At 45.5% G+C, this 26,995-nt stretch overlaps 2 protein-coding genes and 1 pseudogene across 2 annotated transcripts; 2 read left to right on the top strand and 1 right to left on the bottom strand.

The window, feature by feature from the left end:
• Positions 1–13,730: 13,730 nt before the first annotated feature.
• LOC127300155 (uncharacterized) lies at positions 13,731–18,279 on the bottom strand (annotated as a pseudogene).
• Positions 18,280–21,047: 2,768 nt separating this feature from the next.
• Positions 21,048–23,871, top strand: LOC127300154 (uncharacterized). Its single transcript, XM_051330230.2, has 7 exons — positions 21,048–21,280; positions 22,106–22,512; positions 22,620–22,781; positions 22,896–23,137; positions 23,219–23,440; positions 23,541–23,633; positions 23,706–23,871. Exons 2-7 carry the CDS (start codon positions 22,107–22,109, stop codon positions 23,730–23,732), a joined length of 1,152 nt encoding a protein of 383 aa, XP_051186190.1. The 5' UTR covers positions 21,048–21,280; position 22,106; the 3' UTR covers positions 23,733–23,871.
• A 162-nt stretch (positions 23,872–24,033) lies between these two features.
• Positions 24,034–26,470, top strand: LOC139831038 (uncharacterized). The gene is made up of 7 exons (XM_071820026.1): positions 24,034–24,238; positions 24,314–24,376; positions 24,446–24,538; positions 24,620–24,706; positions 24,800–24,925; positions 25,855–26,100; positions 26,187–26,470. The coding sequence occupies exons 1-7, from the start codon at positions 24,041–24,043 to the stop codon at positions 26,202–26,204; spliced, it is 831 nt and encodes a 276-aa protein (XP_071676127.1). The 5' UTR covers positions 24,034–24,040; the 3' UTR covers positions 26,205–26,470.
• The last annotated feature ends 525 nt before the right edge of the window (positions 26,471–26,995 follow it).

Below are 26,995 nucleotides of genomic sequence, written 5' to 3'. Positions count from 1 at the left end.
ATCCATGCTTCCCTCTGCGAAGGGCCTTTCTTTTACTTTATGTTGAGTCAGTTTACCTACTTCTTTCCATCTTAGAAGCAAACACTTGTGTCAACTACGTGCATTGATTCCTAAATACTTGCTTATTTGCATTCATCATATTACTTTGTGTTGAAAATCATCCATGAGATATACATCCATGAGATATACATGTTGAAGTTGAAAGCAACTGCTGAAACTTATATCTTCCTTTTGTTATCACCAGAATTTGACCGAGTCAGAGGTGGGCCGCGATCAAGATGGATTTAAAGATTATATACGGAGGAAGTACGTGAATCGGCCTTATATGCAAAGTTTGGGCTAGCATGCCCGTGTATCTGTAATATAGTGGATCGTATCTTAGATTAAGAGATAGAGTTTGACCCGTGCACGGTTAGGTGCACGTCTAAATTAGAAAGTCCCCTGGACTATAAATATGTATCTAGGGTTTATGGAATAAACAACAACCAACGTTCAACCACAAATCAATCTCGGCGCATCGCCAACTCCTTCGTCTCGAGGGTTTCTACCGGTAAGCATCATGCTACCTAGATCGCATCTTGCGATCTAGGCAGCACAAGCTTCATGTTGTTCATGCGTTGCTCGTACTGAAGCCTTTTTGATGGCGAGCAACGTAGTTATCATAGATATGTTAGGGTTAGCATTGTTCTTCGTATCATATGCTGTCGTAGTGCAACCCTTGCATATCTAGCCGCCCTTACACCTATCTCAGGTGTAGGGGCGGCACCCCGCTTGATCATTATTTAGTAGATCTGATCCGTTACGGTTGCTCCTTGCTCTGCAAGGATTAGTTTAATATCTGCAATAGTTAGGCCTTACAAAGGGTTGGAGGATCCAGCGGCACGTAGGGTGTCGTCTGCTAGTCCTAGACAGGATGTTCCGGGGATCAACCTCGTGTTGGTTTTTAGGCCTTGTCTAGGATCGGCTTACGATCACCGTGCGTGGCCGCGAGGCCCAATCGTGAGTAGGATGATCCGATTATGCGGTGAAAACCCCAAATCGTCGTAGATCGAGTTAGCTTTATCTTGATCAAGCAGGACCACCATATATTCGTGCACCTCGTACGAATCATGGGTGGATCGGCTCCTTGAGCCGATTCACAGGATAACCTGAGAGCCGATCGAGGCTCGTATTTAATGTTTACGTGTATGCCATGCAGGAAACTAAGCGAGGCATCTCCATCACCTTCCTGACCAGGTATAGGTCAGGTGGCACGCCCTTGCATCAGCATCGGACGTGCATACCAGAAGCTTTGCGGGCCGTCGCTCGGAGGGACCAGGGCCAGCCGCAGCCCTAAGTTGTTCCCGGCTCTACTGTGTTGCCCGTCGCTGCCCGCCGGTGGGTTTCTGACGACAACACATTCTGGCACGCCCGGTGGGACAATCGTCTACATCAACCACATCGCCATCTACATCTGAGATGGCGGACGGCACGCCAGTCACGTACGAGGATCTGACCGACGAGCTCAAGAAGAAGTATGACGAGGTCAAAGCTATCCTCGAGGCCGATCTCATCGGCTAGCTCTTTTCACAGAACCCGTTCACATGGCATCAGGTGGAAGGGTTTCTCGCCTGATGGTGCACTCGATGGGATAGACCTCTCTGCCCCGTCAGAAGAACGCACCAGGTCCCTGCGGCAGGAGATCAACTACTTGGTGGCTCACTCGCTACACCGCCACTCTGAGAACCTGGTGAACACTTTGGAGCGTATCGCTCTTTGGGTGATCCAGGAGATCATGAGGCACCAGTACTCGCCGTCAGGACCAGCTCTCGGGACGCATCAAGGAGAGTTGCCACTCCAGTCCCGTCCACCGCTGCCATTTGTGTGGGCAGCACCAGAAGTGCCGAATTCACCGGCATTCGTCGTCTACAAGATCGGTGGTGACCCTAGTGATTGCCAGTTCTTGCAGGAGGCGCCTAAGGAGATCCCTCACGGGTACATGTGCACATATGTGCCAGACTGCGGTAACTGGGCACTCACAAACCAGGCCGCGACATCAGGGACTTCTGGGAAAACAGGAGGAACGTCAGCGACAGATCTTGAGAAGCAGACGTGGCTAACCAAGTACGCCACCCCGACGAACCTCCAGAGCTCAGCTCCTGCAGTTGGCTCAGAGCTGGAAAAGCAAGCATGGCTGGCCAAGTACGCCACCCCGGCGAATCTTCAGAGTTCGACTCCTGCGGCCAGCACTGCGGATCAAATCAGCACAATCCTGAGAGACCAGTTCGGCATGGTGCCGAAAAGGAGGACAATCGGCTATTCCAAGCCGTATCCCGACGAGTACGAATTGGTCCCGCTACCACCCAAGTATCGGCTCCCTGACTTCTCCAAATTCAGCGGATCAGATGGTTCCAGCTCCATCGAGCATGTGAGCCGATATTTGGCACAATTAGGAACGGCCTCAGCGTCGGATCCACTACGCGTGAGGTTCTTCGCACAGTCCCTCACGGGATCGGCTTTCGGGTGGTACACTTCGTTGCCACCGGACTCGATCCGGACTTGGAAGCAGTTGGAAGAACAGTTCCACATGCAGTTTCACTCAGAAGCTTCCGAGTCTGGCCTTGCCGATCTAGCGCAAATACGTCAGAAGCGTGGAGAAACTGTGGCAGAATACATCCAGCGCTTCAGGAATCTTAGGAACCGATGTTATTCGGTTCGTTTGATTGAAAAGGAAGCAGTCGAGTTGGCAGTGGCAGGCCTTGCAGCGCCACTCAAGGACATGGCCTCCCAAGCAGACTACCCTTCACTGGCGCACATGGTTCAGAAATTGTCGGCATACGAACAGCGCCATCCGGACTTGTACCAGGACAAATTCAAGCGTGCAGTAGTCCTGGTCGAGGCAGAGGAAGACGAAGTTTCTGCGGGAGATCAAGAGGTAGCAGTGGCTGAATGGACTCGGGGGGCAACCCCCGTGTCCTGCAAATGGGTAAAACCACTAGGTCCGCCCAGAGGGTTCGATTTTGACGTGACCAAAACTGAGCAAATCTTCGACCTCCTGCTCAAGGAGAAGCAGTTGAAGATACCCGAAGGTCTCAAATTCCCCACGGTGCAGGAGCTGAATGGAAAGCCATACTGCAAATGGCATAACTCGCTCTCCCATGCCACCAACGACTGCAGGGTGTGGCGTCAGCAGATCCAAATGGCGATAGAACAAGGACGTCTGATTTTCAACCAGTATGCCATGAAGGTCGACACCCACCCCTTCCCCGCCGTTAACATGGTGGAGTGCACTTACCCTGAAGGTGGCCAGCCCGGATCCTCGTTCAGCATCAACATGGTAGGACTTGGACACCACACTGGCAAGGATGGAGACGAGGGCAGCTGCTCTCATAGCAAGGATACAGAGGAAGCCGCTCCACGCGATCGGCTCCGTCATGACGGCAAGCGCTACGTCACAGAGGGAGAAGTGAAGAACATAAGATATCAGCGACCCCTCTCTGATCACCTCCTCAACAAGTACGTGAGTCAGTATGACCAACGCCGACGATCCAGCGATGATGAAAGAGATCGTCTGGCTAGAGAAGCCAGAAGACATCGTCGGCATGATCGCGATGAGGAGGAGTACGAGCGCCGCGCCAAGGAAAAGTCAAGGGAGCGAGACGACGAGGACAGGCACTGGGACTGTCCCTTCTTCAGACACTGCTGGGATTCAGGAATGAGCCGATTGCCTACAATCGGCAATTGCCCAGAATGCAACCAGAAGAAGAAGGAGGCAGCCAACGTGTCCGTGTTCCAACGCTTAGGACCTCTCCCGCCTCGAAGCAAACGCGCTGAGTCCCCTCGGTTGGAAGATCTCGAGGATTTGGAAGACGAGGGAGAAGAAGAAGAAGACAGGTACCACCGGCCAAGGTGGTGCCCTGATGGACTCAGCCGCTCCCAAAAGTGTAGGGTTCAGCGACTGCGTGGCTTGGAAGAAGCCGAAAGGTTATATCTGCACACGCTAAGGAAGGCGCGGCCTGATTTGGCCGCGAAAATTCAGCGAACCCTAGATGAAGAGGGTCGACCACGAAAGATGGAGTGGCGCCCCAAGCAAAGGAAAGCCGATGATGAAACATCGGCTGGCACCAACATGGTGCTCATCCTTCCAACGGAGTTTAGTGCTCCAGGATTAAACGATGCACTCAAGGTGGACGACGACGAGCGCATTGACATGACAACGGATGAGGTTAGACTGGTTTTATCCACCGGCCTGACCATCTAGCTGGTGCAAACCAATGAGCAAACGTGGCGAGGCTGATCCTTGTGATCGGCCCCAAAAAATCTATGAAGGAAAATTACAAGACCTTCATTGAGCGTTTCGATCAATATGGAGGCCGATTCCAGCAATCGGCCGAAAATATCCTCACCACATGGTCTGCGTGTATTCAGCATCAATCTACTGGGCAGCGGTTACGTCGGCAGAAGAAAGTCAACACGAATCCTATCGGAGCCGACGTACAGATACAGTGCCTGGGCTAACCACAGAGCCGATATCTGCAGTCACCTGGCAGAATCGGCTCGGGGGGCATCTAATCAGATGAACAGGTGCAGATGAACCTGTGTGCAGTAAAACATTGGGGGCCGATAGGAAAAATCGGCCAGTAAAAATTTTTTAGCCGATGCAAGGACATCGACTTTAGAATAAAAAGAGGTACAGCTGATATGAGCAGAAGCCCGACGGAGCAGTTGTTGAGTTACAAGGAGAGGCTCTACTGGATAAATTCCTTCTCAAGACTTCCAACTCCTTCTGCAAGTCTCCAAGTTCAGCAGTACCAGTGCAAGCATGCAGATCAGGTTAAGGGTGAGCCCAATAAAGGGAGCATACCTATCCTAGGAGCATGAGCACAGCCTATGACGAGTCAAGCGGCTATGGCATTTTGCCTGGCATGGACCAAGGTGGCGGCTTGATCGATGTCACTTTCGGAGGTTGTTACGACCGGAGTCTTGGAGGGCATCAGAAATTCAAAAAGACAGCCTCACTGGAAGTTGCATTAGTCTGCCAAAGATGATGAGCCGATCAGCAAGACGCAAAAGGATTGAACTAGGAGGAGTTATATTTGAGGTTTCCTAGTTCAAGGAACAGATTTGCTGATCTTTCCGAAGCCCTTCAGTGCGTCGGCTCTTACGGGAATCAAGAGGCTCGGGGGGCAACTCGCCCTGAAATATCTTTGCTCTGGAGAGCCGATTTTGTTGGAATCGGCTGGCTCTGCATTATAACTTGGAAGCCGATGGCGACACATTTGGCTGACTTTTCCTGGTGGCTGTCTCAGATTACCAGATTACCTGAGGTCAAAGCCTTTTCTGTTGTATCTGTGCATCCTCGCTGATGTTCTCGCCTTGATTAAGGCTCGGGGGCCAGCTAACTTGGTAGATGCTCTATTTTCGGGAGCCGATTGGAGTTGCGTCGGCTGACCCTGCATCGTGGCCTTCTCCGAAAGTGCTGAGCTGCTTGCAGAAGAAGACTGCTAAGGCTACGGAGGGGAGCTGGAAAGGGAGGCCGTCGTCTTTTACAGGGTTTGGACCGTCCTGTTGCTGCAAGAAAGGGAAGGAGACTGGATTCTCAAAATAGCCGATGAACAGTCATCGGCTATAGGATTGCGGAGTATCAAATCACAGTCTGAATTTGAGAAGTGCTTGACTGACGGTCTAATCGATATCTGAGTCCGGCTTCATGGGCGTCTAAAGGAAAAAAGTCCGATACGTTGCTATCGGCCTTGGTGTGGCAAGCGGAAGGATTGAAATTGGATTAATTGAAAGATAAATTGGAAGAACAATTTTCATTAATTCAAAGGAGTAGCTTTACAAGAAAGAGCCGATGGCTCTCAAAAGAGGGATCTGGTGCCTAGTGCACTGCTACTACTAGTCCTACTCTACTAGTCATCGCTGTCCTCATCATCGCCGTCGTCGATGTCGTCGGCGCTGCTCCCAGGAAGCTCCTCGTCGCTGCTGCCCCAGCCTTTGGCCGGAGCTTCGTCTTCCTCGTCATCATCATCGTCCTCGCTGTCCGCCCAAGAGCGGAAGCGCTTTGTCGGCGGGTATCCAATGGAGGAGGAGGATTCATCCTCCTCTTCTTCCTCCTCTTCATCATCATCGTCTTCACTATCCGCCCAAGCGCGGGATCGCTTTGCCGGCAGAAGCTTAGCGGGGGAGGAGGGGTCTCCCTCCTCCTTCTCCTCTTCTTCCTCTACTTCTTCTTCTTCCTCCTTCCCGCCGGAGGAGGTGGGTTTCACCCAGGGATGGAGGTCGTCTTCGCCTTCGCTTATCAGCTTCCCTTCGACGAGGAACTTGAGGTCCTCTTCCCCGTCGGTCAGAGGCGGGTCGCCTTCTGGCGCATGATCGGAGTTCCATTCCGGCTCGCTCGAGGATGGGGACTGGAGGGAAAGGCCGGAGGAGGCTGAGGAGGAGGAAGACATTGCTACAGGGAAGAGGGTTTTTTGGTGCCGATAGCTAGAACAGAGGAAGAGGATGAAGAGGGCTAATCAGTCGGCACGGTTAAATAAAGGAGGAGCCTAGTGGAAATTTAATGCTATTGCAGTTTCCGAGGGAGTGATGCTGAAGCTGTCAAATTTTGCAGAGAAGCTGAGAAGACAGGGCGTCATGATGAAGGATACTGCAACGGTTATGCTCTGCCACGACATGACCCTTCGAAGGAAAAAACAGAGTGGTTTTGAAATTATCATTACCAAAACCAGGGGGGCATGTGTTATCACCAGAATTTGACCGAGTCAGAGGTGGGCCGCGATCAAGATGGATTTAAAGATTATATACGGAGGAAATACGTGAATCGGCCTTATATGCAAAGTTTGGGCTAGCATGCCCGTGTATCTGTAATATAGTGGATCGTATCTTAGATTAAGAGATAGAGTTTGACCCGTGCACGGTTAGGTGCACGCCTAAATTAGAAAGTCCCCTGGACTATAAATATGTATCTAGGGTTTATGGAATAAACAACAACCAACGTTCAACCACAAATCAATCTCGGCGCATCGCCAACTCCTTCGTCTCGAGGGTTTCTACCGGTAAGCATCATGCTGCCTAGATCGCATCTTGCGATCTAGGCAGCACAAGCTTCATGTTGTTCATGCGTTGCTCGTACTGAAGCCTTTTTGATGGCGAGCAACGTAGTTATCATAGATATGTTAGGGTTAGCATTGTTCTTCGTATCATATGTTGTCGTAGTGCAACCCTTGCATATCTAGCCGCCCTTACACCTATCTCAGGTGTAGGGGCGGCACCCCGCTTGATCATTATTTAGTAGATCCGATCCGTTACGGTTGCTCCTTGCTCTGCAAGGATTAGTTTAATATCTGCAATAGTTAGGCCTTACAAAGGGTTGGAGGATCCAGCGGCACGTAGGGTGTTGTCTGCTAGTCCTAGACAGGATGTTCCGGGGATCAACCTCGTGTTGGTTTTTAGGCCTTGTCTAGGATCGGCTTACGATCACCGTGCGTGGCCGCGAGGCCCAATCGTGAGTAGGATGATCCGATTATGCGGTGAAAACCCCAAATCGTCGTAGATCGAGTTAGCTTTATCTTGATCAAGCAGGACCACCATATATTCGTGCACCTCGTACGAATCATGGGTGGATCGGCTCCTTGAGCCGATTCACAGGATAACCTGAGAGCCGATCGAGGCTCGTATTTAATGTTTACGTGTATGCCATGCAGGAAACTAAGCGAGGCATCTCCATCACCTTCCTGACCAGGTATAGGTTAGGTGGCACGCCCTTACATCAGCATCGGACGTGCGTACCAGAAGCTTTGCAGGCCGTCGCTCGGAGGGACCAGGGCCAGCCGCAGCCCTAAGTTGTTCCCGGCTCTACTGTGTTGCCCGTCGCTGCCCGCCGGTGGGTTTCTGACGACAACACCTTTGTGTTGCTTCAAAACTTTCTACTAAGAATTTATTGCTTTATAAGTTAACTCCTATGCAAGTCTTATTGATGCTTGTCTTGAAAGTACTATTCATGAAAAGTCTTTGCTATATGATTCAGTTGTTTAGTCAATGTCTTTACCATTGCTTTGAATCACTTCATTCATCTCATATGCTTTACAATAGTATTGATCAAGATTATGATAGTAGCATGTCACTTCAGAAATTATCCTTGTTATCATTTACCTACTCGAGGGCGAGTAGGAACTAAGCTTGGGGATGCTTGATACGTCTCAAACGTATCTATAATTTCTTATGTTCCATGCTAGTTTTATGACAATACTCACATGTTTTATATACACTTTATATCGTTTTTATGCATTTTCCGGAACTAACCTATTAACAAGATGTCGAAGTGCCATCTCCTGTTTTCTGCTATTTTTGGTTTCAGAAAGGCTGTTCGGGCAATATTCTCGGAATTCGACGAAATGAAAGCCAAACATCTTATTTCACCGAGACGGACCAGAACACCGAAGGGGAGACGGAGAGGAGGCCCAGGGCCCCCAGACCACAGGGCCGCGCGGGTGGGCCCCTGGCCGCGCCGGCCTAAGGGGAGGGCGCTCTGGTGCCCCTCCGACGCCGCCTCTTCGCCTATAAACTCCCTCGCGACCTAAAAACCCGACACCAATTGACGAAACTCCAGAAAGACTCCAGGGACGCCGCCGCCATCGCGAAACTCCATTTCGGGGGACAGAAGTCTCTGTTCCGGCACGCCGCCGGGACGGGGAATTGCCCCCGGAGTCATCTCCATCGACACCACCGCCATCTTCATCGCCGTTGCTGTCTCCTATGCTGAGGGGGGAGTAGTTCTCCCCTGAGGCTGAGGGCTCTAGCGGTAGCTATGTGGTTCATCTCTCTCCCATGGTGTGATGTTTACGTGATCATGAGCTTTGTATCACTATTAATCTATGTGCTACTCTAGTGATGTTATTAAAGTAGTCTATTCCTCCTCCATGATGTAATGTTGACAGTGTGTGCATCATGTAGTACTTGGCGTAGGTTATGATTGTAATCTCTTGTAGATTATGAAGCTAACTATTACTATGATAGTATTGATGCGATCTATTCCCCCTTTCATAGCTATTGTTGACAGTGTGTATGCTATGTTAGTACTCAGTCTAAATTGCAACGGTCTATTATGCACTCTAGAGGTTACTTTAATATGAACTCCGGATGTTGTGGAGCTTGTTTACTCCGGCTTGAGGTGTGCTTTTGTAGCCCTACACAATGAATGGTGTTTGTTATCCAACAAGAGAGTGTAGAAAGTAGCATTTATTTATTCTGTTATGTGATCAATGTTGAGAGTGTCCACTAGTGAAAGTATGATCCCTAGGCCTTGTTTCTAAGCATTGAAACACCGTTTCCAACAAGTTCTGTTACATGTTTGCTTGCTGCCATCATTAATTCAGATTGCAATTACTACTTGCAATCATCCATATTACTTGTATTTCACTATCTCTTCGCCGAACTAGTGCACCTATACATCTGACAAGTGTATTAGGTGTGTTGGGGACACAAGAGACTTCTTGTATCGTAATTGCAAGGTTGCTTGAGAGGGATATCTTTGATCTCTACCTCCCTGAGTTCGATAAACCTTGGGTGATTCACTTAAGGGAAACTTGTTGCTGTTCTACAAACCTCTACTCTTGGAGGCCCAACACTGTCTACAGGAATAGAAGCGTGCATAGACATCAGCTGGATAACGGTCTATGTACTTTGTCGTAATGCCCTAAGTAAATCTAATAGTAGTCATCATGATATGTATGTGCATTGTTATGCCCTCTCTATTTGTCAATTGCCCAACTGTAATTTATTCACCCAACATGCTATTTCTTATTGGAGAGACACCACTAGTGAACTGTGGACCCCGGTCCATTCTTTTACATCTGATACAATCTACTGCAAACATTGTTCTCTACTATTCTTCGCAAACAAACACCATTTTCCACACCATACATTTAATCCTTTGTTCACAGCAAGCCGGTGAGATTGACAACCTCACTGTTAAGTTGGGGCAAAGTATTTTGATTGTGTTGTGCAGGTTCCACGTTAGCGCCAGAATCCCTCTTGTTGCGCCGCACTACACTCCTCCGCCAACAAACTTCACGTGGCCCTTGACTCCTACTGGTTCGATAACCTTGGTTTCTTACTGAGGGAAAACTTGCTGCTGTACGCATCACACCTTCCTCTTGGGGTTCCCAACGGACGTGTGCTTCACGCGTATCATCGAGCTCGAACTCGGCGACGGCTCGATGGTGGCGCCTGTTGGACCTGCGATGTGCCCGGAGGTTAGCGAAGAACGCGTTGGTGTTGTCGACGTCGTTGGGGAACTGCGCCATCCACTGGTGCAGCAAACTCCTCGTCATGCTCGGCGATGGCGATCCGGCGCTGCACCTGGCGGTGGTGGCGATGGTCCTCATCGTCAACGAGGCACGGCGTCGGCACGAGGACCGCCTCCTCTAGCGATTCGACGTCTGGGAAGTTCATGTCGCGCCGTGGCCGCCAAAATCGCCACGCGGCCGCGTAGTAAGCGCGCGCCACCAGCTCCGGGGTGTTGTACGTGCCGAGGGTGAGCCGGAAGCTACCGGCGCACATCTCAGCATAGAACCTACCGTTCGGACGCGCTCGGACGCCACGGAAGCTGGACGAGCCGCGACAGCGCAGCGGCATCCCGGAGACGAATGAGCGGAGGCGACGGCGACGTGTGGTTTTGCGCGCACGCAGCACTTTATAGCACGCGAAGTGAAGCGACAAGTTTGGCGACAGGTGGCGCGGGGAAGCGACAGGGCGTGGCACGTGGAAGCGGCATCTACACGTCGCACGCCGGCGGCGGCGGGGGGGCAAGGCACGTGGAAGCGGCGGCGACACGTGGCACGGGGAAGGGACAAGTGTGGCACGGCGGCGGCGGTGGCACGTGGAAGGGGCGGCGACACGTGGCACGGGAAAGCGGCGGGGCATGGCACGTGGAAGCGGCGTCTACACGTCGCACATCGACGACGACGGGGCGAGGCACGTGGAAGCGGCGGCGACATGTGGCACGGGGAAGGGACACGTGTGGCACATTGGCGGCGTGTGGCACGATGGCGGCGGTGGCTTCAAATTCATAACTTATTTCAATTTATATTTAGGCTCATATGTAAATTATACTTTTATTAGATAGAGATTTTTTCTGAACATTTTGATATATCATAGCCCTTTTTTGATTTTAAATAAGGCGGGAACAATTTTTTTAAAATATTGGCCTTTGGACCCGGTTTGTGCCTCGAACCGGGACCGAAGGCCAATTTTGCGCGCGCAGCGAAAACCTCAGCGAAAAATGTCTTCAGACCCGGTTTGTGGCACAAACCGGGACCAAAGGGGGGCCTTTGGTCCCGGTTCATGCCACGAACCGGGACCGAAGGGGGGTGCCTATAACAGTTGCCACTTCGTCTCCGCGGAGATCAATCCCGCGGAGACAAAGCGCACATACGCCGCCAGACTGCCACGCTGCCGATCCGCCACGCCGCTGCCGCCTCCGCACACGCCACCGCCACCGCCGTGCGTTGGCTCTCGCCGCACCCGAGCCGCCCGTGCCGCCTATGCCGCCGTGCAACCCGTGCGCGCGCCGCCCCCGTGTGCCTCGTTGTGCCGCCCGAGCCGCGCCTCTATCGACAACCGCCGCCGCACGCCGCGCCTCCTCCTCTGCGGCGCCTCCTCGCCGTCCGCCACGCCCCCGCCACCACCCTACGCCGAGCCTCCCCGCTGGTAAGTGCTGCCGCCCCACTCTATTTTCTTTTTTTTGTTTTTATTTTTTTATTAATTTGTTAGATTAATTAGTGTAGTTAGAAAAATAGTTAGAAAAATTAGTTAGAAATATTTATATGTTAGATAAATAGTTAGAAACAATAGTTAGAAAAATTAGTTAGAAAAATTAGTTAGAAACAATAGTTAGAAAAATCAGTTAGAAATTTTTTTGTTATATAAAAGTGAAATTTCTATTAGTTAGAAATATTAGTTACAAATATTAGTTAGAAAAATTAGTTAGAAGTATTTGTTAGATAAAAATTTATATGTTAGAAAAAAGTTGTGAAAATTATATGTTAGAATTTTTACATGTTAGAATATAAAGTAATATTTGTTAGATAAATTTTATTAGTTAGAAATATTTGTTAGTAAAAAAGCAGTGAAATTATGTGTTAGAAATATTTTTTACTAACAAAGTAGTGAAGTTATTTTATTTAGCACAATATCATTTTTTTATTTATGTTAGTACATATATGAATTAGTTTCGTAGAAACGATGCCGCGCCAGTCGCCGTGTCGTGGAGGGTCCATATTGGAGCAGGTGCAGTCGATGGGGGAGGTCTGGGACTGGGCTCCGCCGGGGTGGCACTGGGTGGTGTTATCTTTCGGGGCGCGCACCTTGGTGCGGAATCCGGGTCCCGTCGTCGACCCAAATATTCTCTGCTAGAGGTCGCGTGGGCCACGGTTGATTCAGAGGGAGCCGGCCCCGTAGGAGGTGGTAGATCAGCGCATTATAGAGGAGGACGAGCACGTTCGCCGGTACATGTATGCGTTAGACACCTTTTCTAGGACCGGATCACTACAACACAACAGAGTTTTGGTAACACAATCATGTAACACATGGTAGAATATGTTACAGGTAAAATTGCAGTAACAGAACATTTGTGAGCCAACGATCAATAGTAACACAAATTGTATCAGAGCCAAAAGTGTGTTACAGGATATCGACACCAGTAACATATAAATATGTGTGGGATGTAATGTGTTACAACAATATTAGCATAGTAGCACATATGTGTGTGTCGGTGGGAATGTGTTACAATCTTACTTGGAAGTAACACTTAATCATTTGTACAAATCTTATGTTACAAGCTCTCTATAGGGGCAAATAGAAAACTAGAATCAACTACATGTATATATCACCTTTACCTTACACATAGGGCCCACGTGTCAACGCTAAATTATTTAATGAAAAGTGATTTTAAAAATAGTAAATACCTAACTATTTCGACATGGTTTTGATAAATAGATTATTGATCAATATTTACGCAAATTTTTAGATGGCTCGAAGGCCATACATAGCAGATGCATACACTTTAAATTCTTCATATGAAATTAAGTAATTGACGCCAATACTCACGAAGGAACCAAAGACCAGAGGAAAATGAGAGTAAACTACAAGAATTTGTAAAATTTAAAAGGTTGCCAATTTCTTGAATTTTTCAAAAAAATTATGTATGGTGAAAACTAGTTACGTAGAAAAAATTATGTGACATTTTCCTAAAATTATAGCTCACGTAATCACCCGTGGCTAACAACGCTACTACTCTGGGACTTCGGGTCAGTAGTGTATAGCATAGGTGTTATAAAAAAATACAACCCAAAACTGATGGGTTTTAACAGTTATTTAATATAATCTAGATCGCACATGATTTAATCTAATTCACATCGCGCAAAAACACGTTTAACATGGTTCGTCACTTTGATGACCGTTCATGGGCCATACATTTCAATTGTATCGTCATTCCAGTCCAGCTAGCGTTGGTCACTTTGATTACCTTTTATGGGCCATACATTTTAATTTGGTCGCCATTTCAGTCCAGCTCGCTTGGGGGCCCTTTGGTTTCACTTGATAGCCACCCATCAGCCCTGTTTCAGGACAACGCCCAGCTACAAGTGCAAGGCACAACTCTCACACACACAGGACACACACAGGACAACGCCCAGCTACAAGAGCAAGGCATAACTCACACGCGCATCATACGTTCAGGTTTTGTCACCAAAAAAACATCTCACATAAATTACAACGTCCATTTCAAGGAGCAAGTTCAATTTACAAGATCGTAAATCAGACATAACAATACTTTAACAAGTACTAGTATATCTATTACCAACGAAATTGTTCATACATGAAGCTTAACTTAGTAGCAATTTTCTGAATTTTTCCAAGCTTCAGGTTCAAAGAGCAAGAACTATGCAAACATATGAAAGTTCGGTAATAGAATGCATAGATTCATCCGTCAGTTCAGAGCATCCTTCTAATCTCCACTCAAAAAAAATTCAGCCAGGCACGACCTGAAGAACACCTGGTTGTTCTGCAAATGAAGGACCAACAGGCAAACATGTTTAGAAAATAATGGAATTCACAAGAGTTAAAAGTATCACAAAAAGGTCATCCACCAAGCATCTCCACTATAGGATAAGTAGGATATTATATAAGAATATTCATCTAAATATACGCATACCATGAGTGAGATGATCATTCAATAAATTACCTTCTACTCTTCTTCATTGCTCGGAGTATTGGTGTTATCCTCCACTTCTGTTCCTTCAATGTCACTTCTTACCCAATGCCTATCATGCCTTTTGTTTTTGAACATCTTCGCAAGGTGGGAGACATGGAAGGGCTGTGTCCTCTGCATATTCCTCATTGCCAGTGTCATAGATACCTCTAGGTTTTGGTGGCTTCATTACAACAGACCAACCCGGCTTTGTTTCATCATCCACATAAAACACTTGCTCAGCTTGGTCAAGAAAAATAAAGGGCTCGTGCTCGATCTTGTCTCCACTGTGTATCAAATGTGAGAAGTTCACAACTGTGTAGCCGTACCTATCCTTTTGAATTCCATTTTGAGAAAAAACATCAACCCACTCACATTTGAACAAGACAACTGAAAATTGTCCAGAGTAGTTTAGCTCGATAATATCAATTATTCTCCCATAGTATGTAACATCATCCAGAACTGGATTTGCATCACCTGCTCTAGCATAAGTAGATGTTTTTGCCGTTACCATGACTCCACTATTTTGCGTCATTCTATCCAAGCGTTTAGGCCTAAAACGCATGCCTCGAGAGATGAAACCGCGATAGCTTTTTGCTGCATCAACTGGGCCACGAGCGAGCCATCTAATATCATTTTTAATAGTGGAAATGCCATTTTCAGTCTCCAGTTTCATTATCTGAATATTTGAAGTAGCTTAGTTAATAAATCTAGCGGTACATGTAGAGAGCATGAGGTTCAGTTGTCACTTACATGAGATCTGAACCATTCGTGGAACGTCTCGTTTTGAATTTTCTCGAAAGTATTTGGGTTGACACTGCGGCTATTGGTGATCTCATCAGCATGAACTCTGCAAGGTATTTGATACTGAACTTGTAATTACAGAAAAGGTAAAACTATAATAATTTGCAAGCTTCAGATTTTACCTTAGGTATGGATTCACATCGGAACAATTAAACAATAAGTATCTATGTGCCTGTACTTTTGCCAAACCCCTTATAACATAATTGCGAGGCTTCCCAAGTGGTTTCCCATCATTAGGAAATAAAACTGATCCTTCTTTAACAGCGGGATGCCCAACTAACTCCTCATTATCTTCATCTCGTGAAGACATGTTATGTTTGGTCTCAAAACCAACAATATATCTGGAACAGAATGTCATGCACTCTTCTGCCAAATACACTTCAGCGATAGATCCTTCAGGGTGAGCTTTATTACGGACATTTGACTTCACCTTACCTAGGTATCTACATGAACAAAACAGCAAAGTGAATAAGAAATTTGTTGAACAATATATTATAGTAGAGATAACAGAGTGAAGTCCAACTATTTGCAAACGAAGCTAGCATACCTTTCAAGAAACCACATCGACCTGTAGGAGACAGGACCACCTATTTTTGCCTCAGCTGCTAGATGCATTACCAAATGCACCATAACAGTAAAAAATCCCGGAGGGAATATCATCTCCATACGACATAATGTTATCTTTATTCGTTGCTCCAACTTCTCAAGCTCGCTCACATAAAGAACCTTTGCACTAACTTCTCTAAAATATGCACATAGATCAAACAAGACCGATGTGACATTATCTGGAAGTAAACCTCTCAAAGCAAGAGGCAGAAGTTGTTGCATTAGAATATGACAATCATGACTTTTAAGGCCTGAAATTCTCCCTTGGGAAACGTTTGCACATCTTGAAATGTTTCCCGAATACCCATTTGAAACTCTTATACCGTGAAGTACTTTGCAAAACTGTTGCGCCTGTTTTCTGGACAAGATATAAGATGCCGCGGGCAAAAAATACTTACCATTAGGTTTCTTTTTAGGATGTAACTCTGCCCTGATATTCATGTCTTCTAGATCTTGCCGTGCTTTTAAATTATCCTTAGACTTTCCCTCTATTCCTAGAAGTGTCCCATATATATTCTCACATACATTCTTCTCAATATGCATGATATCCAGATTGTGGCGGAGCAAATTAAAGTCCCAATAAGGCAAATAGGAGAATAGGCCGCTGACAAACTTCCAAGTTTTTGAATCATCAAAGTCCTTAATTGATTTTATATTTTCTAAAACTTGAACTTGGGAATAAGCAGTAGGCCCAACTCTATGTTCCTCAGATCCATCAAATGATTCAGCATCATACCGGAACTCATGATCTGGGTGCAGAAACCGGCGATGCCCCATGAAACAATATTTTTGCCCATGTTTCAAGCGTATAGAAAAGGTTTCATCACTACATGGGAAACAAGCGGACTCACTGCTGGTGCTATGTCCTGAAGCGATCGCAAGCCCAGGATAGTCACTCACAGTCCACAACACAACAGCATAAAGTTGGAACATCTCATTTCGAGATGCATCATATGTAAAGGTTCCAACTTCAAACAACTCAGCTAGTTCTTCGTAAACTGGAATAATCAGCGTAAGCAAAAGAGAAGAGGGCTTCATGCATAACCATGGGGAGAGGTTATAAGGCGCTAAGACGACAGGCCAACAACTATGCTTGGTACTCATCGTCCCATATGGATTGAACCCATCGGTTGCCATTGCGAACCTAATGTTCCGGGAGTCTGACGCGATGTGTTCATACTTAGACGGCCTTCCTTCTTTCCTTGTTAGTTAGGGTAGTTTTATCTGGTACGTTCTTCCACCTAGAAATTCCACACTTTGAACAGAAGTCATCATTTGCCTTCTCTTTCCGATAAAGCTGACAATTTTTTTCACAAGCATGGATTCTCACATAATTAAGCCCAAGTTTTCCCACAATCTTCTTAGCCTCACGAAATGAATTAGGCAAATTCATACCATTAGGAATTGCTTTCTGCAGAACTGGCAGCAAATCGTTTAAAGATTTATTGCTCCACTTGTTAGTGGCTTTTATGTGGAAGAGAATAACAAAAAGGGAAAGCCTAGATAGTTCACACTCTGGCCATAAAGGCTCGTCTGCATCTCTCACCAAGTCATAGTAAACTTGGGATTCGGGATCTGGTCCTGGTTCAGAACGATTTTGGTTCTCGGGTTCAGTCATTGGAGGTTCTCTGTAAACATATTCGACAAGCTGGCGCATATTAGATTTTGTACCTTCACACTGTGACCGTGATCGTTTCTTAGTTGAGATGCATGATGTAGTTTTACCATGTTTATTACTAGAGATGTATGAGGCTGTTTCCCCATGGCAACCCCAAACTGTATATCCATCTGACATGCCATGACAAACTAAGTGATCATACACGTCTTGCCGCTTCAGTAACAATGCATTGACACATTTAACACATGGGCAACGGATCTTGGCTTCAGAATTTTTTCCCATGTACGCAAAGTCAAGAAAACCATCTATGCCAGCCAAGTACTCGTCACTTGGTCTAGGGAAAAGAAGTAACTCTTTTACTGGTTTCAAATTCATTTATTCACTGTGTACCAAAAAAAAAAGTTACTGCACTCCCTATAATACTAGGAAACATCATGGGCACTGAAAACTGTAGTGTATTCAACAAGCTGAAAGAACAGAAAGCATGAAAAAAATCCTTTACTAGCTTGATGCAAATTAAGTATTAATAATGGAATTAATTTAATTCAAGCATAATGTCTCCAAAAACAGCAAATTCAACAACATTCATATCGGTTTCAGTTTCATGAGCCTGAATAAATCTAATGATTCAGATAATGGCATCATCAATGTACACTCTACACTTACAGCAGGACAGCAGGCAAACAAGGATCCACGACTCGACGGGGACGAGCAGGAAATAGGGCATGGTCCTCTTCCTCCTTCAGCGACGCGGGACGAGACCCGGAGACCAACTGGCAACGGCGGTCGGCGGATACCAGCAACGGACGGCGGGTTGGGAGGTGACGGACGACAACAACGGTGATTGGCAGCAGATGCTCGTGGTGTCGGGGACTCGAGGGTACTGGCGGCGTCCGTGGCGAGACGGAGATCTGAGGATTTTCCTGTTGGTTTCCGGTTGGAGTATCTAGGGATTTTCCTTTTGAGAGAGATCCGTATGGGGAAAGAAAATCAGGGGCGGCGTGTGCATTGACTTGGTCTCAATGCGCTGGTAAATTACAAATAGCTTGGCGTATCTTACTTGGTTGATACGTTCGAAGTACAAGAGCTCATCTTGTGTTCGAATCCTAGCTTGTTGCAACTTAATTTGTTTTTTATTTGATTTTCTGTTAATATCTTTATTTTTGCAGAAATATTATATTTTAACAATTTCGTCTATAGCTACTATATATGTTGAAACCAAAAATGACTATAGCATAATACAATTATTATTTTTGATTCTTTCCATCTCCATTTATTTTTTCATCAATGGCTACTATATAAAAGAAAAGGAAACTGTTGGGCGTCCACCGGGGGATCTGATTCCCCAGCCCCGGGTCCCCAGCCGTCGGATCAACCATTTTAACGGTTAGATTTGTATGTAGCAAAAAAAATCTTCCGGTAGCAAAAAATCACCCCAGGCAGTAAATGACTAAAGCAAAAAACGGTTTGTTCAGAAAAGAAAATAAAAAAGTTGGGCTCGCCGGAGACCTCACTGGAGACCACGTAGCAAACATATTACGCAGATGTAGCAAAACCGCAAATAAATTGTAGCAAATTTTTTTATTCATATGCTGCAAATCCTCTAAGACATCAACGGAGACATCGCCTGCAGCCGGCAGCAACGCCGTCCGAGGTTGCAGCAACTCCGTCCGTCCAGGACAGCAACGCCACAATCTGCTAGTAGCAACGCCCTATGCCTATGGTAGCAAAAATCCACCCTACGCCGGTAGCAATACCGAACACCTTAAATAGCAAAACCGACCTCCGCAGGTAGCAACACCGCATGCCCAAGGCAGCAAAACTCCTAACGAAGCAGAGGAGCGCGAGATGGAGGCAGCGCTGGTAGCATCGGCGGCGACCAGGGTCGGGCTCAAGCGGCGGCGCATCGGCGAGATCGACCATGGAGCGCGCTTGGCTCTGTTCTCTCACGTATCATGGGGAAGAAAGGATTGGAGGAAGGAAGCGATAAGGTGGGCCCCGGGGGACACGCGTCGCACGCTGCGTGCGGAGGTTGGGAAGGAAGCGATCCCCTGGGGGAATACAATCATTTTCCAAAAGAAAATGACTATAGTGTGTAATCTTAGGGTGTATAGAGATCCTAGGTTCATGAACCAGTTTGGCTTTGAATCTAAGATCAGCGGAGGGATTTTTCAACATTATCAGTATGGGATCCAAGAGAACTTACCTCCCATGAGCAATCCATGCTTTCAGAATGAGGCGGGATTCCCTACTCGTCAGTTTCACTAAAGACTGATCGACATCTTCGAGACCAACATGAATTAGCCATCATCCCTTCTCCTCTCCTCTACTGAGCTCTTCCCTTCTTGCCGCCGTCGTGCGCTGACTCGCTGGCGCCCCTCTCCCTCTCCTCCGGTGGCCCCGCCGGCCGGAGTGACTGAGAGAGGGGCGGCCGGCCGTCCTGTACAGTTTGTAGAGAAATGTTGAGGGAGCCCCTTCTCCGAGAGTTGTCATGTCGCCGACAAGAGGGTCGATGCTACCTACTGCTTTGGAGTGGAAGTGGTTCGCCTACTGCCCGGACTGGACGTGTGCATGCCCCCCTGAGGTTGGGCTTCTTCTCTAGGCCGCCATCATATGCCTGCCTCCTCCCGTCCGTGGCAGGTTCTGGGAGTTTGACGGCGGGATGTTCCTCCTTGGCGGCGTCGGTGAAGATCCTACCCCTGTTTACCCCGTCCGCTGGGCCGGGAGTTGGAAGATCGCCTTATCGAGCTTGTCTTCAATGGCGAGAGCACGCCGTCAAATCGTCAAGGCCATTAGGCCCATCAAGATGCTGGAGAAGGGTTCCGGCAAAAGTTTAACCTCCATTGGGAGGCCCCTTCTGAGGTCTACCGCAGGTATCGTTGGCTCGGAGGCAAGTGGTTTCGTCCCCGCCTCCGACATCAACGGCGGCAGCTCCGGCCTCTGGCTCGAAGGTGGTGATAGAGGAGGACCGGATTGCTTTTCTCTACATTTCAGAGAGGTCCTTTCTACCTTAGCTAGGGATCTATGTGTTTTACCGTCGGGGACGAGATCCTCACCGGCTTCATACGCCATGGCCACGCCTACAAACCCCCCATCGACGAGTATGAAGAAGAGGCCGACAAGAACGAAGGTGAGGAGGAGGAGGTCCAGGAGGAGCTGATTGACGCTGACACTAACATGACCACAACGACGACGACGGACAAGCGGACCGGCAGCACTCGTGGTCCTAGGTGGAGATCTTTGGAGGAAGAATGTCTCATTGGCCAAGAGGTGCTGGCGGCGCGGGCTGCGTCAGCGTCCATGACTCCCCCGTCACCGTTCGATACGGCGCACGAGCGAATCCGCCTCGGCACGTTCGATACGGCGCACGAGGCGGCGCGGGCGTACGACACCGTCGCCTGGCGCCTCGGCCGCTCCCGCCGGACCATGAACTTTCATGACGAAGAAACTAGCCGTTCGGGCCGCGCCGCACGCTGAATAATGGCGCTTCTGGCGGAGGAGCACTTTTGCCGTCCGAGCACGCGCGGCAAAATGGCGCTTCCGGCGGGGCAACTTTCGCGCCAACGCGCGGTATCGGTTTACAGCGCGTTGCAAACTACATATAGGGCGCCGATTTTTGGAGCTTCTCTTAGAGATGCTCTCCCGCCAATCTGGTTATTTTGTTTCGAAACCAAAAACTAGCGGAGGGAAACTTTTAATTATTCCCGCTTATATTCACTTTTCCCTCCAATTATATGTCCTATATATAAAGCTCCCCTGATAAATACCAGCGTCAAACAAAGAAATAAACTGTCCCGTAATTAACTCAAAGTGATCTACCGGGCCGAGTAACCCACCACACGCCGCCTATCACTGCCCCCACGCGCCGCCCACCACCGCGCCGCCCTCCACCAACGCGCCGCCCCCCACCACCGCGCCGTCCTCCACCACCGCGCCGTCGACTACAGCTTACCCCCTCCCCGGCCCCATCGAGCAACCCAGGAACGGGATCTCCATTCCGCTCCTGAGACGTTCGGGTCCAGGTAATTTGCAAGCCACGAAGTGATCCCTATGTTTGATGTTTGAGGTTGATTTGGAACATCTCTGGTAACTGCAACGCTGATGACCTACATCTGCACTTTCTCCTCTGCTAGTCCAACTTGACATGGATTCTACACCTGAATCCAAAATATGTGTGCCTACGCCAATATGTCTATAGCCTAGAATTTCAATTAGCAGGAATTGCTTCAAAATTATTCGACTATATCTATACATTGTAGGTCTTAACTGATTACAAATCAGGAAAAAGTCAATGTACAATTTGCACTCAGGCCTTCGTTTTGTCAGTGTTAGACTTGCAGAGTTCGACAGTTGACTAGGCACAAAACTGCCGGTTCTGAACTAGTAGTAGAACGATGGCTAGGTAACAGACGCACACATGAACTAGTAGTTGTTGCTGCACAGTTTTCCTCAGTTAACCTTCTCACTTGAAGTACTCGAACACTTCTAACTAGTTGGAATATATCTAAGTTTTCTGCATATAAACACGGACATGGCTTCATTCAATTATGTAGATTTCCTTGTGGTCTTATAGTGTGATTCCTTAAAATTTCATGCAATAAAATTGCTGCTGGAAACACGAAATATCTCTGACATCTCATCAAAAAAATATTATCCAGATAGTAAATTACTAGTGTATCTACTTGGCCTATGCGGATCAAATCTAATAAATGCCTTATACAATGTACAATCTGCAATTGCAGAACAATGTAATAATTTAATTATACCTTTGTTGGTTTACCTATTTCAGTGAGGTCTAGTTGCTCTTTTTGCTGGTTTGATTGACATCTTTATATATATATATGTAGGATGGCTGACTTGTTGACCATATACCTGCACTATGAAGATGGAAATAAAGAAGCCAAAATTCTACAAAGATCCATGATGAGGCGTCACGTCTCGTATTACGATTTAATTTTGATGACCAAGGAAGTTGGCTTCCATGCAGTTGATTTCCTATACTATTCGAAAAAAGACCCACAAGGGAATGCCTACTTAGTTCACATCAATGATCAAAGTATTGCGATAAAAATGTTGTCTGATCCTGACATCGGGAAAACTGTCCATCTTTATGTGTCTAAGGAGAAGGCTAGCGATGATATTGCTCCACCACATAATCGAAATAATTTTGCTCCATCTAACCATACAAATGAGAGTGCTATGTTACAGGATGGTGCTGAAGGTGCATACCAACTTATTGTGAGAAGGACGCAAAGTATTTCCTTCCCTCCTTAAATCTGAAATATAGTCCAGACTTGCTCATTACATATATGTACCTGCTGCCCTAATATTGTAATAAAATATGGATTGACTGTTTTGCAGGACAATTGCGTAGGTCAAAGAGGTTGAATGTGATTAATCAACGTGATGATGAAGACCAGGGTGGTGATGAAGATGAAGACTTCAACAATGGTGAGCAATATACTGCACCAGGTGATGAATCACAAGCATTGGAAGATAATGAGGATAGAGTTGACAATCAAGGTAATGACCTATTAAAATTTTGTACTTCTCTTAATTAACTTTGTATGCGCTTACTATCAAAAGAATAAACAGTGGGCATAATTTAATTACTACTTTTCTAAATTAATCTTGTAGTGCACAAGGAAGTAGTCAAGCGCAAGGGAACGAGCTTGCCAATTGTTTGGAACATGCCAAAGGGGCAAAGAATAGTTGTAACATGCAATGAAGAAGGCCAGCCTATAGGAGAAGAAGGGGCAATATTGGGGAAGTTTCTGGGCACGATAGCTAGAAATGGAGGATTTTGCCCACTAAACATAAATGATTGGCGCGATCTCAAGAAGAATAGCCGCGAAGAAACAATATTAGACTGCATAAAGGTACTTCACAATTTAACAAGAAGTACAATATTCTATTTGCTGCCCTTCTACAGGTTTATTTACTTTTATTTTTACTTTCAGACAAAGTTTGTGTATTCTAGATCATGTGAAAAATGGATACTCAAAACAATTGGAAGAGACTGGAGGAAATTTAAATCGTGTTTGAAAAAAGCTATCTACAACCCAGCCATGAAAAAAAATCCAGACATCAAGAGGAAGGCTTTGTATAAGCTATGTCCAGATGATGTGGACAGTGACCAGTGGCGTGGACTTATTAAATTTTGGAAGTCCAAAAAAGGAAGGGTAATGAATCCGATACCATACTTTCATGTTTCTACATTCAAATCTATGTTCTTGGGTTGATCTTAAAAGTTGCACTTGTGGTATGATTGCATCATAACAGGCCCTAGCTGAGAAGAATGTAATTAGTCGTTCCCTTATGAAGAATACACATAATGCTGGGACAAAGAGTTATGCTCGTTGGGGTGAAGACATAGTGAGTAATCCTCATTCATGAAGTTTTTTTCTCTGTCTGTTTTGTCATGTCGTTGTTCTTTTTATTTTGTAGAGACAAGCTGATCCTGAGAAGAGATGACCACACCGATCAACAATTTACTTGGCAACTCACAAGAAGAAAGATGCTCCTGAAAATAAAGAGAAAAATGACCGTCTAGTAGGCAACATTTATGTGCTTTTTAATTTTGAAGTTGTAGTTTTCGAGGGTCTACGTACAAATTCAGTCTAGCAAGTATTATATGCATGATTCTTTTCTTATAGGATCGATTGGAGGATCTAATAGCTCAATGACCAGAGTTGGGACAAAATGTCAATGGAAGAGTTGCATGGCAAGGTGATGCCCTGCAAGAAGTGTTAGGGGAAGAAAAGACTGGACAGGTTCATGGCATGGGCTTGCTTCCAACTCCTAAGCAAGTCTATGGTCGAACACCACGGTATCTCAAGAACATCAATATGACTACAACTGATGGACCGGCATATGGAGGTGAAGATGATGTGTGGGGGGAATTAGCAATGTTGAAGGAACATATAAGAAGGCTTGAAGATAGAAATAATAAAGGCCATGGGAATAACATAGAAGAAGAGGTAAATGATGTTCTTCTCTCTTCCCTGTTGTATGCATTTCTTTAAATATTTTACTCAGACTTGTTAATTCTGTAGGAAAATATACGATCAAACAATAATGTTATTTCTCAGTTACCAGTACTACATGGTAAAACAAAGGTAAATGCAAATGCATGGCTATATCATTGCCTGTCACTTCAAACCTTGTATTAATATTTCAGTTTGTAGAGAGTCCAATGCAGTGGACCTGGACCTGTTGAAGCACACTCGCCTATGCAACATGGCGTATGTCAAGATAATTTATTGCTTTCGCGTGAAAAGGTTATGGCTACTTTTACTCATGTTAGAAAAGATAGAATATAAAATAGTTACTTACTTAACATTTCTGTGTCACCGAACCAGGATGGTGAGGATGACAATGGAAATCAATTACTTATTCAACAAAATTCATTGCCGGCACAAGACCCTGTTAGTGGTTCTATGCCAGAGGTAATATTCATGTGCTTTTGAGTTTTGAAGTTGCAGCTTTATGTAGATCTGGGCTATGGATATCACTGCATGTACTATCATTGTCTCGTGTAGGTGAGGGAAACGAGAGATCATATTGATGAATCTTTTGAAAGATTAGACCAGCGGGGGACCAAAAATAAGCGTGAAAGCTCAGTACCCTCAAAACCCTCAAAAAGATGGCACACTTCTTCACTCAAGGTAAATATCTGCATGATATCTACAATCGCCAAGTTATTTGCTTCTGGAGTTACACGATGTTCCCTTTAATACCTGGTATCACCAAAATGGAATTACAAAATGTAGTTACAGATTTATTGATGTTATCCTGTAACCAACTTCATTTATTATTTTCTTGTGTAATCAGTACTGTATCAAAACGGAACTTCGTATACTTAATTGGTAGCGTATACTGAAATTGGTAGCTCATCATTAATCTTCTAAGCATGTACTTTCTCTTGTTATTGCTATTAGTATTAGAGATCCAAACAGACTAGTAAGTGGGCACGTGCACGTCTCTCATGCTTATATCTCTGCATTCTCAAAAAGTTGTTGACTACTCGATTACTCATCTAGCATAAATGTATTTACATATACTATTGTAAGAAAAAGTAAAATCTTTGTTATCTACAATTGCAGCTATGCACGCTGATGCATGTTAGTCCCAAGATAAGTATTCATGAATCTGACAGACTCATGCTAACTTTGCTAGTTTGTGAGATATTTTGTACTGAACTACAAGCACTTGAAATATACTGGGGTTATCCTCCATTTCATATAAAAAACAAGGCACTTGAAGTGAGTTGTACAAGTGATTAGGCTTCACCTTTTACTCTATCATGCTTTGCTGCCAGGACCTGCCTTAAGCCGAAAACGTATTACAGTGCAGAATTCTCCATTGAGAAGACAATTACTCGATGCATTGCTAGGCATAAAAGTTAGCACCTTACCCACGAATGCCTAATGGCCATCTGCAACCTCCACAAGATCCATCCCCTACAGACATGTGTTTGTAACAAAGTGAATGTCATGACAGTCTTCCTTTACCTATGACCATGTATATCCTGTGCAATTTTGTCATGCAAACATATCATACTTGTCATTGAATTCTAATATTGCTCATAATATAGGCTGGTTCCGAAGTTGTTCTTAGAACTTCAACCTATCCAAACAAGCGGAATGTTGCATATGCTACTATTCGTAGCACTAATCCTGCAACTAAGGCTGGTGGTATTGAGTTGGGTGCGCAATTTTCACTAGTGCGCATAGGTGAACCTATTATGGATAGTGAGGAATTAGTAAGGGAAGTATCTGATTGCAAGACCATTGGTGATGGTTTTTCGTCGGGATTCTTAATTGCTTGGCCTACAGCTTTCGTGAGTTATTTTCTTCCCTTTAATATTCTAGAATCTTATTCATGTACATTCAATCATCGACTATACTTTCCAATTATATTTTACAGATTCAAAAGAAAGATTGAGTTGCGGCTGAAGTCCCTGGTTGGATCAAGAGCAAATAAAGTTTGAAGATCTTTTTGATCAGTAGTTATAGTTTATATTGATAGATTAAAAAATGTACGGAGTAATATCATTTTAGAGGATATTTTTCTTTCGTCGAATTTATGCAAATGATACGGTGTAATGTTCTTCACAATTGTGTTTTCTATAGATATGAATGTTAAGATGGTGCACCAAATATATTGGCATTTATTCATTGCAATATATATGTATCCTACACTCTTATATTTTTAAAATAGATATCTTAATAAATTTCATTTGTGTGAATACGTCGTGGTTCACGCTTTTACATTGTAATTGTGTGTGCTTCAATTTCTCTCACATTGTGATGACACCAAGCATCATAATAAAGTAATTAATTGATTGTGAGTATGCATTAATTATATTAAATAAATATATAATATATTCCATAAATTAGGGACCTTATTTTGCGATTAATAATAAAAATACATTTATTATGTTACTGTTCGTGTTACCATAGATACAAAATGTGTTACTAGGTATAAATCATAGTGTTACAATGTATATATATTATGTTACTTTTCCGGCCATGAAGTTAAAAATAATGTTACTAATTATGTTACTACAACTACAAAAATATGTTACCACTTACCACCAATCTTCTACGGCTACGGAAAGATGTTACTGTCGGTGTTACTATAGTTTAGAAAATGTGTTACCAGCGCATCTAGTAACACAGGATATGCGTGTTACTACAATATAAATTGTAACACAATATTTAACATATGGTAAC

The sequence above is a fragment of the Lolium perenne genome, chromosome 5, assembly GCF_019359855.2.
Source record: "Lolium perenne isolate Kyuss_39 chromosome 5, Kyuss_2.0, whole genome shotgun sequence".
NCBI lineage: Eukaryota > Viridiplantae > Streptophyta > Magnoliopsida > Poales > Poaceae > Lolium > Lolium perenne.
The sequence above is the reverse complement of the archived record's forward strand: the minus strand, read 5'-3'. Positions and strand labels throughout refer to the sequence as shown.

Coding starts and splice junctions, on each gene's coding strand:
- LOC127300154 (XM_051330230.2), top strand. CDS start 22,107: ATGGCTGACTTGTTGACCATATACCTGCACTATGAAGATGGAAATAAA. Junction 22,513..22,619: donor TATTGTGAGAAGGACGCAAA/GTATTTCCTTCC, acceptor ACTGTTTTGCAG/GACAATTGCGTAGGTCAAAG. Junction 22,782..22,895: donor GGATAGAGTTGACAATCAAG/GTAATGACCTAT, acceptor TTAATCTTGTAG/TGCACAAGGAAGTAGTCAAG.
- LOC139831038 (XM_071820026.1), top strand. CDS start 24,041: ATGGGCTTGCTTCCAACTCCTAAGCAAGTCTATGGTCGAACACCACGG. Junction 24,239..24,313: donor GGAATAACATAGAAGAAGAG/GTAAATGATGTT, acceptor TTAATTCTGTAG/GAAAATATACGATCAAACAA. Junction 24,377..24,445: donor TACTACATGGTAAAACAAAG/GTAAATGCAAAT, acceptor TTCAGTTTGTAG/AGAGTCCAATGCAGTGGACC.